At 46.0% G+C, this 14,689-nt stretch overlaps 1 protein-coding gene across 9 annotated transcripts in view; it reads left to right on the plus strand.

The window, feature by feature from the left end:
* The first annotated feature begins 858 nt into the window (after positions 1 to 858).
* gyg2 (glycogenin 2) overlaps positions 859 to 14,689 on the plus strand; it is a 121,529-nt gene continuing 107,698 nt past the window's right edge. For 7 of the 9 annotated variants that reach the window (XM_078222496.1, XM_078222497.1, XM_078222494.1 and 4 more), the window contains exon 1: positions 916 to 1,171. In XM_078222496.1, coding sequence (XP_078078622.1) covers positions 1,162 to 1,171 — 10 coding nt within the window. In that variant the 5' untranslated portion in view covers positions 916 to 1,161. Of the gene's footprint in view, positions 1,172 to 14,689 lie in introns of all 9 variants that reach the window. The other 2 variants (XM_078222503.1, XM_078222502.1) reach the window with 2 other exon arrangements.

Genomic DNA, 14,689 nt, shown 5'->3' on the forward strand with positions numbered 1-14,689 from the left:
CGACTAGGAGGTTTTCACAGTAACTTCATTGCAATGTTAATGTAAGCCTTTGTGAAACTGAATAAATAAACTTTAAATATCCTTCCCATGCCCTACGACTTTGTATATGCACTGTGATGAAGATACAAAGTCTGAGGTCATGTACCAACTGACTCAAGAACAGCTTCATCAGACTTTTGAATGGACTTACCTCGCATTAAGTTGATCTTTCTCTACACCCTAGCTATGACTGTAACACTACATTCTGCATTCTCTCGTTTCCTTCTCTATGAACGGTATGTTTTGACTGTATAGCGCGCAAGAAACAATACTTTTCACTGTATGTTAATACATGTGGCAATAATAAATCAAATCAAACTGTTAACTGGATATTTTGATTAATATTGTGCCTGTGATTTTGTTTTCTTGTTGTGCGATCAGGAGTTGTGACTTTGGTCTGGCAGCATGGGCAGAGAGAGGGAGGCTTGCTTAAAAATAAATTAACCTTCTCTTCCAGCCAGACAAATGCCCTTTAACACCTCGACAAGGAAATCTGAGGTGACTCTTTCACTGCCCCTGTCTGACAAATGGCAGCGAAACAACTGTTGCAGCAGTCACAAGACACTATTGGTGAAACTGACGGCAGGTGGGGCTGGTCAGTTTCAGCACTCCGGGTGACATCGTCCAATGTCAGATTGCCGGAGGGGGGAATGGTAAGACAGCAGTGCAGAGTGTATCAGTGTGGACTTAGCTTCCTCCCCGCCCCACAAAACAGAGTGGTTTAGTTAAATCAGTTTGGGGGGGTGAGAGATTGGGAGTGTGTGTGCTTTTAAAATATTTAAATATATTACTGAGTTGCGCTGGAGTTCAGACTGCCCCGGGAGCCTGATTGGATGTTAAGAGGTGTGTGTGTGTGTGAGAGAGAGAGACACACACACACACACAGAGACAGAGACTGGGAGCAGAGGGCTGGGGATGTTGAGCTGGAATTGGCTGTCTCTTTCTCCCCCCTCCAGCCCCAGTCAGACCCCAACAGGGGGGTAAAAGAGCAGAAGAATATCAGCACTGTTTCCAGCCCCCAACCCTTCTGTTCCGGATCAAGCAAAGCCCAGGATATTTATATTGTGAATATATCCTCTTCTCATTCTAAAAGAAGTTTCACCTTCCCAGCACGACTTATTGATGATGTCGGGTGAGTTTTTATCTATTTTTTGACCTATTGCATTAAAGATAGTTCCAGTATCTATGGTGCAGTGGCCAGGGGTTGTACTGACCTGCCCACTGTCCACTCACCCTGTCACAGCCGGCAGTCTCCACAAGACAGTCTCTGCTTCCCCCCGTGTGTCCCCTTGTCCCCAGAGATGCAACAGGTCAGCCCAGGGAGGATAGCAGGAGGGAGTGATGGCAGAGGGAGGGGGTGTGGAAGGGATACAGGTACCAGGAGGGGGTGAGGACAGAGGGAGAGGGTGTGGAGGGGATACAGGTACCAGGAGGGAGTGAGGGCAGAGGGAGGGGGTGTGGAGGGGATACAGGTACCAGGAGGGGGTGAGGACAGAGGGAGAGGGTGTAGAGGGGATACAGGTACCAGGAGGGAGTGAGGGCAGAGGGAGGGGGTGTGGAGGGGATACAGGTACCAGGAGGGAGTGAGGGCAGAGGGAGGGGGTGTGGAGGGGATACAGGTACCAGGAGGGGGTGAGGACAGAGGGAGAGGGTGTGGAGGGGATACAGGTACCAGGAGGGAGTGAGGGCAGAGGGAGGGGGTGTGGAGGGGATACAGGTACCAGGAGGGGGTGAGGACAGAGGGAGAGGGTGTGGAGGGTACCATGAGGGAGAGTAACCCCCGTCCTGGATAGTCCTTTGAACAAACCCCGCAATTGATCTGAGGGATATTCACTTGTGCTTGTGTGTGTTTTTAAACTCTTTATGTTCTATTGGGCTAAGTGTTTGTTACAGTGTTGTGAGTGATTGAATGTCACTCGCTGATAAATCTAGGCAAGGCTTTAAAACATTGCTTATCTTTTGGAGACTCGGTTTTTTTGAAATTGGTCTGGAGTCTCCAGGAATCAAAAATCAATCTCCAGGAACTGCTGAGTGAAACTCTGGAGAAAAATTATTGGGACATTAAAAAAACACAATCCTCTATCTAAAGGATTGTGGGTTATATTTTGTCCTTTTTATTTGAACACACTGAAAATGGAAAAGGGAAGCTATTTGGCTGATAGTCCAGCATCATCCCATTGGGCACGGAGTCTTTTTGCTTTCCAAATGGAGTTTGTCATGATAGACTTCACGGGGACTGGAGGCACAGTTGAGGACTCCTTGGGTCTTTCCTTGCTGATTTTTCAACCAGGAGGCAGCATGTCCCTTTGTCTAGCGCCTAAAAGTTGATGCCAGGTGATCAATCTAGTTTTACTCTTGTTAATATTTGAAGCAACTGCAGTATGGTGGCACAGTGGTTAGCACTGCTGTCTCACAGTACCAGGGACCTGGGTTCAATTCCTGGCTTGGATCACTGTCTGTGCGGCGTCTGCACGTTCTCCCTGTGTCTGCGTGGGTTTCCTCAGGGTGCTCCAGTTTCCTTCCACAGTCCAAAAGACGTGCTGGTTAGGTGCAATGGCCATGCTCAATTCTCCCTCAGTGTACCCCAATAGAGGCCGGAGTGTGGCGACTAGGGGAATTTCACAGTAACTTCATTGCAATGTTAATGTAAGCCTACTTGTGGCGCTAATAAATAAACTTAAACTGAGCCTATGTGGCTTGGTATGCCATTTCAGAGAATAGCTAAGAATCGACTACACTGCTAAGCAGATAGAATCAAAGAATCCCTACAGTGCAGTCGGAAGCCATTTGGCCCATCGAGTCTGCACCGACCACAATCCCATGTATGCCCGATTCCCATAACGCCTCATATTTACCCTGCGAATCCCCCTGATGGGAGGGTCAATTTACCATGGTCAATCAACCTAACCCACATGTCTTTGGACTGTGGGAGGCACCCCACACAGACATGGGGAGAGCGTGCAGACTCTGCACAGGCAGTGACCCGAGGCCGGAATCGAACCCTGGTCCCTGGTGCTGTGAGGCAGCAGTGCTAACCATTGTGCCACCGTGCTGCCCCATCTGGAATCTCGTACATGACCTTACCCTGTCTAGTTTATATTTCCTTCCTCAAAGGACAAAAGTGAAGCAAATATGTTTTATATGACTAGTCAGTAGTTTCTGCTTCACTGTGATTAAGGCACTTTTTTTATTCCTGGTTTTAAATTGATTGAATTTAAATTTCCCAGCTGTCACTGTGCAATTTGAACTAGTCTCTCTGTATTGATGGTTCTGTAACATAACCACTGAGTTACTGTGCCCTTTTTAATACAGGAAAATGTCCTGAGGCTTTTGATGGTTATGAGCAGTGTGACACCATGTCCCATAACCATATGAGGGCAGGCAACACAAAAGCTTAGTCAAAGACTGGGGTTGTATGGATGGAATGTCTTTGACGGTAGAGAGCTCTGGCGAGGGAATTTAAGAGCTCAGGACCTAAGCAGCTGAAGACAGCAATGCTAACAGTGGAGTGATGAAAATGGAATGAGGGCTGTAGGATTAGCACAGTTAACAGAGATGGAGAAGAGTCCATCACTCAAACCTGCCTACCATCCATTGACTCTGTCTACACTTTTTTAAAAAAAAGGGCAGCATGGACAAGTTGGGTCGAGGGGCCTGTTTCGATGCCGTAAACCTCTGTGACTCTATGACTTCCTGTTGCCTTGGAAAAGCAGCCAGCATAATTATGGACCCCACGCACCCTGGACATATTCTCTTCCGCTTTCTTCCGTCGGGAAAAAGATACAGAAGTCTGAGATTACGTACCAACTGACTCAAGAACAGCTTCTTCCCTGCTGCTATCAGATTTTTGAATAGACCTACCTCGCCTTAAGTTGATCTTTCTTGAAACCCTAGCTCTGACTGTAACACGACATTCTGCACTCTCTCCTCTCCTTCTCTATGAACGGTATGCTTTGTCTGTATAGTGCACAAGAAACAATACTTTTCACTATTCTAATACATGTGACAATAATTCAAATCAAAAGATTACAGAGACATTTTAAAACTGGCATGGGAACCTTTCACTCATTTTTGGAAGTCCATTCACCCTCCCCTCTCCTGACTTTCATCTCTGCTCCTCTTCCTTTACCATTCCTTGTGGTTTCATACTTAAGCTTACAGAAGGGACAACAACATTGTTTCTTTATGGATTAAAAAATCGTCTTCCATCTATTACCCATCTCAATGTAATAAGAACAGTCAAGGCTATTCATAGAACCATACAGCGCAGAAGAGGCCTTTGGTCCATCGAGTCCACACCGACACATTAGAAATGCCTGAACTCCCAACTAATCCCATCTGCCAGCACTTGGCCCATAGCCCTGAATGTCACTACCAGAAGGATGTGGAGGCTTTGGAGAGAGTATAGAAAAGGTTTACCAGGATGTTGCCTAGTCTTAGCTATGAGGAGAGATTGAATAAACTGGAATTGTTCTCGCTGGAAAGATGGAGGCTGAGGGGTGACCTGATAGAAGTTTATAAAATTATGAGGGGCATAAATGGGTGAACAGTTGGAAGCTTTTTCCCAGGGTGGAAATGACAATTACAAGGGGGTTCAAGGGAAGGGTTCAGTGGAGATGTGCGGGGGAAATTTTTTACGCAGAGGGTGGTGGGGGCCTGGAATGCACTGCCAAGTGAGGTGGTTGAGGAAGATACGTTAACGACATTGAAGACTTGCCTGGATAGACACATGAACAGGTGGGGAATAGAGGGCGAAAGGTGGTTGGTCTAGACACGACATGATCGGTGCAGGCTTGAAGGGCCGAAGAGCCTGTTGCTGTGCTTTGTTCTTGTTCTTTGTTATGATCTGCATCATCCAGATACTTTTTAAAGGATGTGGGAAAGTACTTTGGAAATTTGGAAGATAAGGAGGACAAGATGATTTTCCATTGTGTGGGGAAAACAGAACCAAATTCACCTAATTGTTAAATTGTGTCATTACACTGGGCGATGACCTGCATTTGTATGAAGTATCTAAGGAATTAAAGAGATAGAAATTTGTTTTGGATTTGGGTGCAGAATGGGTATTTTTTGGATTGGCTGCCTGTTATATGCAGCACCTGGTGTTCAGCTCCATTGTAGTCAGTGAACTTAAATATCGGTGCTGTGTACAATGGGGGCCATTCTGATGTTGCACGTTTTGCACCACCGCCTGCAATGAACTTCTATTTGAAAAGGTCTTCAGAGCACAGGAAAAGTAATAAGTCATTTCTGGCCCTTCACATCTGCTCTGCCATCCAATAAGATCATGGCTGACTTAGTCTTGGCCTCAATTCCACTTGTCTGCTTGACCTGAAGAATCTTTTTGTCTTTATCTGGAATGTATTCAATGACTCCGCTTTGTCACCTCTCTGGGACAGAGAATTCTAGAGATTTGTGACCCTTTTTGGAAGAAGAAATTCCTTCACATTCCATGGATACTAAGTGATCTCTTCATCTGAAACTTTGCCCCTTGGGTCTAGATTCTCCCACAAGGGGAAACATCCTCTCAGCATCTACTGTGTCATATGCCCTTTGAATGTCAATAAATCGCACTTTGTTTAGGACTTGCAGAGTCCATCTGGATCTATTTACTGCAATATCTTTATAAATCATACAGCACGGAAGAGGCCTTCTGGCCATTTGGGTCCATACCAACACATTAGAAACAACTGAACCCCCGTCTAATCCCACCTGCCAGCACTTGGCCCATACTCCTGAATGTTATGATGTGCCAAGTGCCCATCGAGATACTAAATGATCTGGATCTAGGAGCCATGCGCATATTAAGTTTATTTATTAGTGTCACAAGTAGGCTTATATTAACACTGCAATGAAGTTAATGTGAATTTCCCCTAGTCGCCACACTCCGCCGCCTGTTCGAGTACACTGAGGGAGAATTTAGCATGGCCAATGCACCTAACCAGCACGTCTTTCGGACTGTGGGAGGAAACTGGAGCATCCAGGGGGAACCCACGCAGACATGAGGAGAACGTGCAGATTCCGCACAGAGAGTCACCCAAGCCTGGAATCGAACCCGGATCCCTGGTGCTGTGAGGCAGCAGTGCTAACCACTTTGCCACCATGCAGCCTGATTAGTTAAATTTACAGATGATACAAAGCTATTGAAGGTGCTAGACCCCAAATTGAACAATATGAGCTACAGGTTGGTTTGGAAATACTTGGGGATTGGGCAGACAGTTGGTAGGCGAAAGACATCTTTGGCAAACATAAGGATCTTCACCTGGAGCTAGAATCACCAAGGTAACGTTCCTTAAGTGGAAAGTAAATAATATTCATGGAAAATGAATGTAGTTGACAGATTGAAGCTGTCTCGACAGTGTGTGCTTTTGGCAGTGAGTAAAGTAAATTGAATGTTAGGATGTATTATAAGATCAATATTGAGCTGAAATAGTGAGGTTATAGCACCACTTTATAAATCATTAGCACCATTGCACTTAGAATACTGTGTACAGTTCGAGACCCCATTGTACAAAATGAATATTGCATTGGCTGAAAGGATATAGAAGAGCTATATGATTGAGTTAGATGGAGGGGTTTGCATTTATGCGGAACAATGATGTAAACAAGAATATTCTCACTGGGAAAAACATGGACGAGAGATGGTCCGAGTTTTTTTGCTTTAGCTGTATAAAACTTTAGTTAGGCCGCATTTGGAGTGTTGCGTGGAGCTCTGGTCACCACACTACCAGAACAACATGGAAGCTTTGGAGAGAATGCAAAGAAGGTTTACCAGGATGTTGCCTGTTCTGGAGGGTTTGAGATATGAGAGGTTGGATAAACTTGGATTGTTTCACTGGAAAGGCAAAGGCTGAAGGGTGACCCGATAGTTACAGTCACAGCTAGGGTGTAGAGAAAGATCAGCTTAATATCAAGTAAGACCATAAGACATAAGCCGAGTGGCCTAATTCTGCTCCTATTGCGTCTGTTCTGCCATTCAATCATGGCCGATATTTTTCTCATCCCCATTCTCCTGGCTTTTCCCCATTACCCCTGATCCCCTTATTAATCAAGAACCTATCTATCTCTGTCTTAAAGACACTCAATGACCTGGCTTCCACAGCCTTCTGCGGCAATGATTTCCACAGATTCACCACTCTCTGGCTGAAGAAATTCCTCCTCATCTCTGTTTTAAAGGATCGTCCTTTAGCCTGACATTGTGCCCTCTGGTTCTAGTTTTTCCTACTAGTGGAAACATCCTCTCCACGTCCACTCTATCCAGGCCTCACAGTATCCTGTAAGTTTCAATAAGATCCCCCCCTCATCCTTCTAAACTCCAATGAGTACAGACCCAGAGTCCTCAACTGTTCTTCATACGACAAGTTCTTCATCCAGGGATCATTCTTGTGAACCTCCTCTGGACCCTTTCCAAGGCTGCACATCCTTCCTTAGATATGGGGCCCAAAACTGCTCACAATACTCCAAATGGGGTCTGACCAGAGCCTTATACAGCCTCAGAAGTACATCCCTGCTCTTGTATTCTAGCCCTCTCAACATGAATGCTAACATTGCATTTGCCTTCCTAACTGCCGACTGAACCTGCATATTAACCTTAAGAGAACCTTGAACAAGGACTCCCAAGTCCCTTTGTGTTTCTGATTTCTTAAGCATTTTCCCATTTAGAAAGTAGTCTAGGCCTCCATACCTCTTTCCAAAGTGCATAACCTGACACTTTTCCACATTGTATTCCATCTGCCACTTCTTTGTCCACTCTCCTAACCTGTCCCAAGTCCTTCTGCAGCCCCCCTGCTTCCTCAATACTACCTGTAGGTTCATTCAAAAGTCTGATGACAGCAGGGAAGAGGCTGTTCTTGAGTCGGTTGGTACGTGATCCCAGACTTTTGTATCTTTTTCCTGATGGAAAAGGGTGTGTCCGGGATGCGTGGGATCCTTGATTAGATTGATTGCTTTTCCGAGGCAGCAGAAAGTATAGACGGAGTCAATGGATGGGAGGCTGGTTTGCGTGATGGACTGAGCTACGTTCACAACCCTTTGTAGTTTCTTGCAGTCTTGGTCAGAGCAGGAGCCACACCAAGCTGTGATACATCCGGAACGGATGCTTTCTATGGAGCATCTATGGCGGGACCAGGGCAGGTTGTTAGTGATGTGCACACCGTTGGTGTTTTCATTTGAGTAATTCCTATATTGCTATGATGGCAATAGTCTTGGTAAAAGACTGGTACAAAGCAATTGTCTGTAACAAGGGATGGCTCTTCACCACCCCCTCCCCCCACCTTGGTAGCTATTGCTCCCACGTATAGCCTGCAAAATGCCTGCCTACACTGGATTGTCTGGTTCTGCCTGGGCTGTATAAATCAAAGTGCCAGACTGGGTTGAGAGCATGACTGGGTTAGCACTGGAGGAGAATGGGGGAAGGCTGAGAGCAATGCCCAAAGTGGGTGGGGGGGGGGGGGGGGGGGGGGGGTGCACAGAGAGAGAGAGAGAGAGAGACTGAGAATCAGGGCCTGACTGTTGCTTCTGTCCACTTTCACTCTCCACACCCAGGCAAAATGGGGAAATCCAGGGTGGTTGGAGGAGGAGGAATGAATCAGTGAGTGGGATGGGAGGGAATGAGTGAGGGACTGGGATGGGAGCATATACAAGTGTGTGTATGTTAAACTAACCAAGTATGTGTAACGGTTGCCTGTGTTTGCAAGTCTTGCCGGTCTGTTAATTATTGTGTGCAGCTCCAAAGTTCAGAAAGTTTGGCCAGTCCTAGTCTGTAAATACCACAGCGTAGCTACATTAGAAAGAGTTGACTTTTATTTCTGCTATAATTTGTAAACAGTATTACAACCGGGTGATGAGGAGTGAGCTGGCTTCCTTACTCAACCCCCTTGGCTGGTCGAAACAAAGGTTGTTAAAATTTATTTTACCCACCAATGCCTTTTCCAGTCCAATTTATTTACTTTTTAATAAAGGGCCAATCAAACCAGGTTTTCTTGAGACACAGGGTAAGTTTGTTAGTTATAAACCCAAGAAAAAATAGTAATTGGGCGGGGATCCTGGATTCAGGATTCAATCCTGGACCGGGGAGCGGCGCGGGCTTGGAGGGCCGAAGGGCCTGTTCCTGTGCTGTATTGTTCTTTGTTCTTTGTTCTTTGTAAAAGGTGTGACCTTGCACGCACGCACATATCAAGTAAGAAAGTTAGAGCCCAATAAAAAGTAAATTAAGATCATAGAATCCCTACAGTGCAGAAGGAGACTATTCGGCTCATTGAGTCTGCGCCGACCACAATCCCATCCAGGCCCTATCCCCGTCACCTACATATTCACCCCACTAATCCCCCTGACACGAGGGTCAATTTAGCATGGTCAATAAATCTAACCCTCACATCTTTAGACCGTGGGAGGAAACCCGAGCACCCGGAGGAAACCCATGCAGACAAGGGGGAGAACGTGCAAACTCCACACAGACAGTGACCCAAGGCCGGAATTGAACTCTGGTCCCTGGCCCTGTGAGGCAGCAGTGCTAAGCAATGTGCCACCCTGATACAAGTAACTCGATACAATTAAACCTTTGCTCATCTTTGATGCTTGGATCATTGACTATTACGGCCGTTTGAAGTTACTTTATTTCTTGTGGAATTCTGCGGAGTTAACTTGTTTCAGGTCTATACTTTGTTAAAGACTCTTCTAGCTTCAGAAAGAGAGAAATGTTTACTGCTCTGTTCCAGCAGTGTTTGCAGAAGACTGTGGTGTTTCTTCCTCCTCCTCCTCTTGATTCTGCTTGACAGAGCCAGTTTTTAAAACTCCTGTATGTGTATTCCCAGAAAGGAGTCTAACAACACCAGGTTAAAGTCCAACAGGTTTATTTGGTAGCAAACGCCACTAGCTTTCAGAGCGTTGGTCCTTCGTCAGGTGAGTGGGAGATCTGCTCACAAACAGCAAACGGGGCGTATAAAGACACAAACTCAATTTACAGAATAATGATTGGAATGCGAGTCTTTACAGGTAATCAAGTCTTAAAGGTACAGACAATGTGAGTGGAGAGAGCATTAAGCACAGGTTAAAGAGATGTGTATTGTCTCCAGACAGGACAGCCAGTGAGATTTTGCAAGTCCAGGCAACTTGTGGGGGTTACAGATAGTGTGACATGAACCCAATATCCCGGTTGAGGCCGTCCTGATGTGTGCGGAACCTGGCTATCAGTCTCTGCTCAGCGATTCTGCGCTGTCGTGTGTTGTGAAGGCCGCCTTGGAGAACGCTTACCCGAATATCAGAGGCCGAATGCACTTTTCTGTTTTCCAAATGCTATGGGTCTCTGTATCAATTATCAGCCTTTTCTGCCACACAGTGCAAATCCAACATGCAACGCAGGCGAAACTGAAAGTTTCCTTACCTTAGTTTGACGTGATGAGATCCAGCCTCGTCACCAGTTTATTACATTTTTGTTCCTGGTGCCTTTTCAGGATCAGTCAGTACACGAGGAGATGCAGGAGAGGATTAACATTGCAAATGTCCATTATTCATAGAAATCATAGAAACCCTACAGTGCAGAAGGAGGCCATTCGGCCCATCGAGTCCGCACCGACCACAATCCCACCCAGGCCCTACCCCCACATATTTACCCGCTAATCCCACTAACCTACGCATCTCAGGACTCTAAGGGGCAATTTTTAACCTGGCCAATCAACCTAACCCGCACATCTTTGGAATGTGGGAGGAAACCGGAGCACCCGGAGGAAACCCACGCAGACACGAGGAGAATGTGCAAACTCCACACAGACAGTGACCCGAGCCGGGAATAGAACCCGGGACCCTGGAGCTGTGAAGCAGCAGTGCTAACCACTGTGCCACCGTGCCGCAGCAGTCGAACTGATAGGAAAACATGGATCCTGCGATCACGCACGCAATGGGCAGTACGCTGGCATAGTGGTTAGCATTGCTGCCTCACAGAATCAGGGACCTGGGATCAATTCTGGCCTTGGGTGACTGTGTGGAGTTTGCATGTTCTCCCCGTGTCTGCGTGGGTTTCCACTGAGTGCTCCGGTTTCATCCCACACTCCAAAAGCGTTAGGTTGATTGGCCATGTTAAATTGCCCTTTAGTGTCCCAGGATGTGAAGGTTAGGGGGATTAGCAGGGTAAATATTTGGGGTTGCGGGGGTGGGTTGGGTGGGCTGCACTATCAGAGAGTCCGTGCAGACTTGATAGCCGCCTCCTGCACTGTAGGGATTTTATGAATGCAAAGCGTACAATACTTAATAGCAGTGTTCCCATACATCCAACAAAGGGTCATCAACATTGGCTCCATTCTCTCTCCACAGATGCTGTCAGACCTGCTAAGAATTTCCAGCATTTCTCTTTTTTTGTTACAGCATGGCACAGTGGTTAGCACTGCTGTCTCACAGCGCCAGGGACCCGGGTTCAATTCCGGCCTCGGGTGACTGTCTGTGTGGAGTTTGCACGTTCTCCCTGTTGTCTGCGTGGGTTTCCTCCGGGTGCTCCGGTTTCCTCCCACAGTCCAAAAATATGTGGGTTAGGTTAATTGCCCATGTTAAATTGATTCTAATGTCAGGGAGATTAGCAGGGTAAATATGTGGGGTTATGGAAATGGGGCCTGGGTGGGATTATGGTCAGTGCAGACTCGAAGGGCCGAATGGCCTCCTTCTGCACTGTCGGGATTCGATGAGATTCCAGCATCCACAGTATCTTGCTTTTATCTTATACACCCTGTTACTTTTGTACTTTTAGACAGAGAAAGTTGGGTGATTGGGAGATGCTGCTAACAAAGCCTTAGTGAGTTGCTGCAGTGCATCCACAATTGCATAAACATTGCAGCCACAATGCGCCAAAGGTTGAGGGGGTGGAGTGTTTAGGTTTGGTGGAGTACTCACTGCTTTATCCTGGATTGTGTTGGATTGTGAATGAAATTCAGTCGAGGCCTGACCAGTATCTGAAATGATACCGTGACCGTTTTAGCACGGCATAGTTAAGTAGCAAATGTTGACACAAAACTACAACCAAAGCTTGAGAGGAGCAAGTGCGTGCATTGTGTGAGACTTTTAATAATGTGCGTTTTCGAGTATAGCACATCTGTCACACTTTGTATATAACACCAACAAATCACTTCAGAACACCGTTTAGAAATGTGTACACAAAGGGGAGAGCCCCTTATTCTTTTCCGACCTTGAGATAATTCATTGAGGATGCAGCCATTCATCGAACATAGAAGATACAGCACAGTACAGGCCCTTCGGCCCACGATGTTGTGCCGAAGGGCCTGTACTGTGCTGTACTGTTCTATGAATGGCTACATCCTCAATGAATTATCTCAAGGTCGCAACTAATGAATAGCAATGAATAATGAATAGGCTAATGAATAGACCTTTAGATGCTGGTTTGGTTACCGTGGAGAGAATATAGTATATCTATCTAATGTATGTGTGTATGTATGTATTCCATTTCACACGTGTATATTTGTATATAAAATGTGTGAATGTTATACATGTAATGCATGTCCATCTCCATATCTATCTAATGTATGTGTGGGTGTCACAGTGGTTAGCCCTGCTGCCTCACAACAGCAGGGACCCGGGTTCAATTCCCATCTTGGGTCACTGTCTGTGCGGAGTTCTCCCGCTGGGTTTCCTCCCATAGTCCGAAAGACGTGTTGGTTAGGTGCATTGGCCTTGCTAAATTCTCCCTCAGTGTACCCGAACAGGTGCTGGAGTGGTGGCGACGAGGGGATTTTCACAGTAACTTCATTGCAGTGTTAATGTAAGCCTACTTGTGACACTAATAAATAAACCTAACTGCCAAGCTTTTGTTTAAATTCAAACCAGGCAAGTCGATGTTGACCAAAGCATTTTGCAATAAATTTGCAATTGTTGCAAAAGGACTGGATTCTAAATGTAATGATGTGGAGATGCCGGCGTTGGACTGGGGTAAACACAGTAAGAAGTTTAACAACACCAGGTTAAAGTCCAACAGGTTTATTTGGTAGGTTTATTTTGCTACCAAATAAACCTGTTGGACTTTAACCTGGTGTTGTTAAACTTCTTACTGTTCTAAATGTAAAGCAGTGTTGTTACAATTGTATAAAGCGTTGGTGAAACTACACCTGGAGTATTGTGTTCAGTTTTGTTCTCTTTGCTTGAGGAAGGATGTGATGGCACTGAAGGTAATTCAAAGGAGGTTCACCAGATTGATGGAGGGATGAAAGGGTTGACGTACAAGGAGCAGTCAAATAGCTTGGTCTTGGACTTTCTGAAGTTCAGAAGAATGAGGGAGGATCTGATCGAGGTATATAAAATACTAAAGGGGATTGATGAAGTGGATGTTGAACAGATGTTCCCCCTTGTGGGACAGTCTAGAGCAAGAGGTGAGAGATATAGGGGTGGGATTTACGACCCCGCTTGTCCTGAAACTGTAAAGTCCCGCCCGAGGACAACGGACCTTCCCATGTTCCACCTCTCGCCCGTTCGGATTCCTGTGGCGGACAGGGTGGTAAGATTCCGGCCATAGACTGAGAGAAGGTAGGTTCAAAAATAAGATGAGGCAAAATTACTTCCCCGAGGGTTTTGAATCTGTGGAACTCTCTGCCCCAGAGTGCAGTGGAGGCAGAATCAATCAACAGATTCAAGAAAGAGATAGATATGTTTCCAATGGAAAGCAGGATAAAGGGCTATGGGGAGCAGGCAGGAAAGTGGAGTTCAGACCAGGATAAAATCAGCCATGACCATGTTAAATGGTGGAGCGGGTTCGAAGGGCAGAATTGCCGACTCCCGCTCTTAATTCCTATGTTCCACGGGGAATGAATCAGCGAATAGCTGTCCCCCAAGTGTTTATTTAGTAGGAAAAGGTGCAACGTGTGGATGTGTTCCTTCTGCCTGCAAAGGACAAGTATTGTGAATATATGTGGCTTCTAGCACATGCAAGTGTGCCACACTTTGGGCCTGATAATCTTAAATTGATTTTATTATGACTGTCATTCTGACCGTGCGTCTGACACAATACCCAGGGGAGATCAGTGTGAGTCTGAATTCCATTGTATGACTTTATATGGAATGTACAGCACAGAAACAGGTTTGTGTTGATGGTTATGCTCTACGTCTGCCTCCTCCCCCACTTTTCATTTAACCCCATCAGCATTAGCTGTTTAAAAACCATAGAAACCTTCCAGTGCAGAAGGAGACCATTCAGCCCATCGAGTCTGCACCGACAACCATCCCACCTCGGCCCTATCCCCGTAACCCCACAAATTTACCTCGCTAATCCCTCTAACATGTCCCGAGATACTAAGTGGCAATTTAGCATGGCCAATGCACCTAACCCGCACACCTTTGGACTGTGGGAGGAATCCAGAGCACTCGGCGGAAACCTACACAGACATGGAGAGAACATGCAAATTCCACACAGACAGTGGCACATGCTGGGAATCGAACCCAAGTCCCTGGTGCTGTGAGGCAGCAGTGCTAACCACTGTGCCATCCTTGTATCTCGTTCATGTGTTCATCCAGTTCCATTTAAATCGATGCTATTTGACTCCACTACCCCCTCAATACTTGGTAAATGGGTTTATGCTGAATTTCCAATAGGGGTAATGCTAAATCTAAGTTCCAGTGCAATGGTATTGAAGGTGTATGATTCTTAAAGGGACTATTGCTT

Source organism: Mustelus asterias, chromosome 10 (assembly GCF_964213995.1).
Source record: "Mustelus asterias chromosome 10, sMusAst1.hap1.1, whole genome shotgun sequence".
NCBI classification, from domain to species: Eukaryota; Metazoa; Chordata; class Chondrichthyes; order Carcharhiniformes; family Triakidae; genus Mustelus; species Mustelus asterias.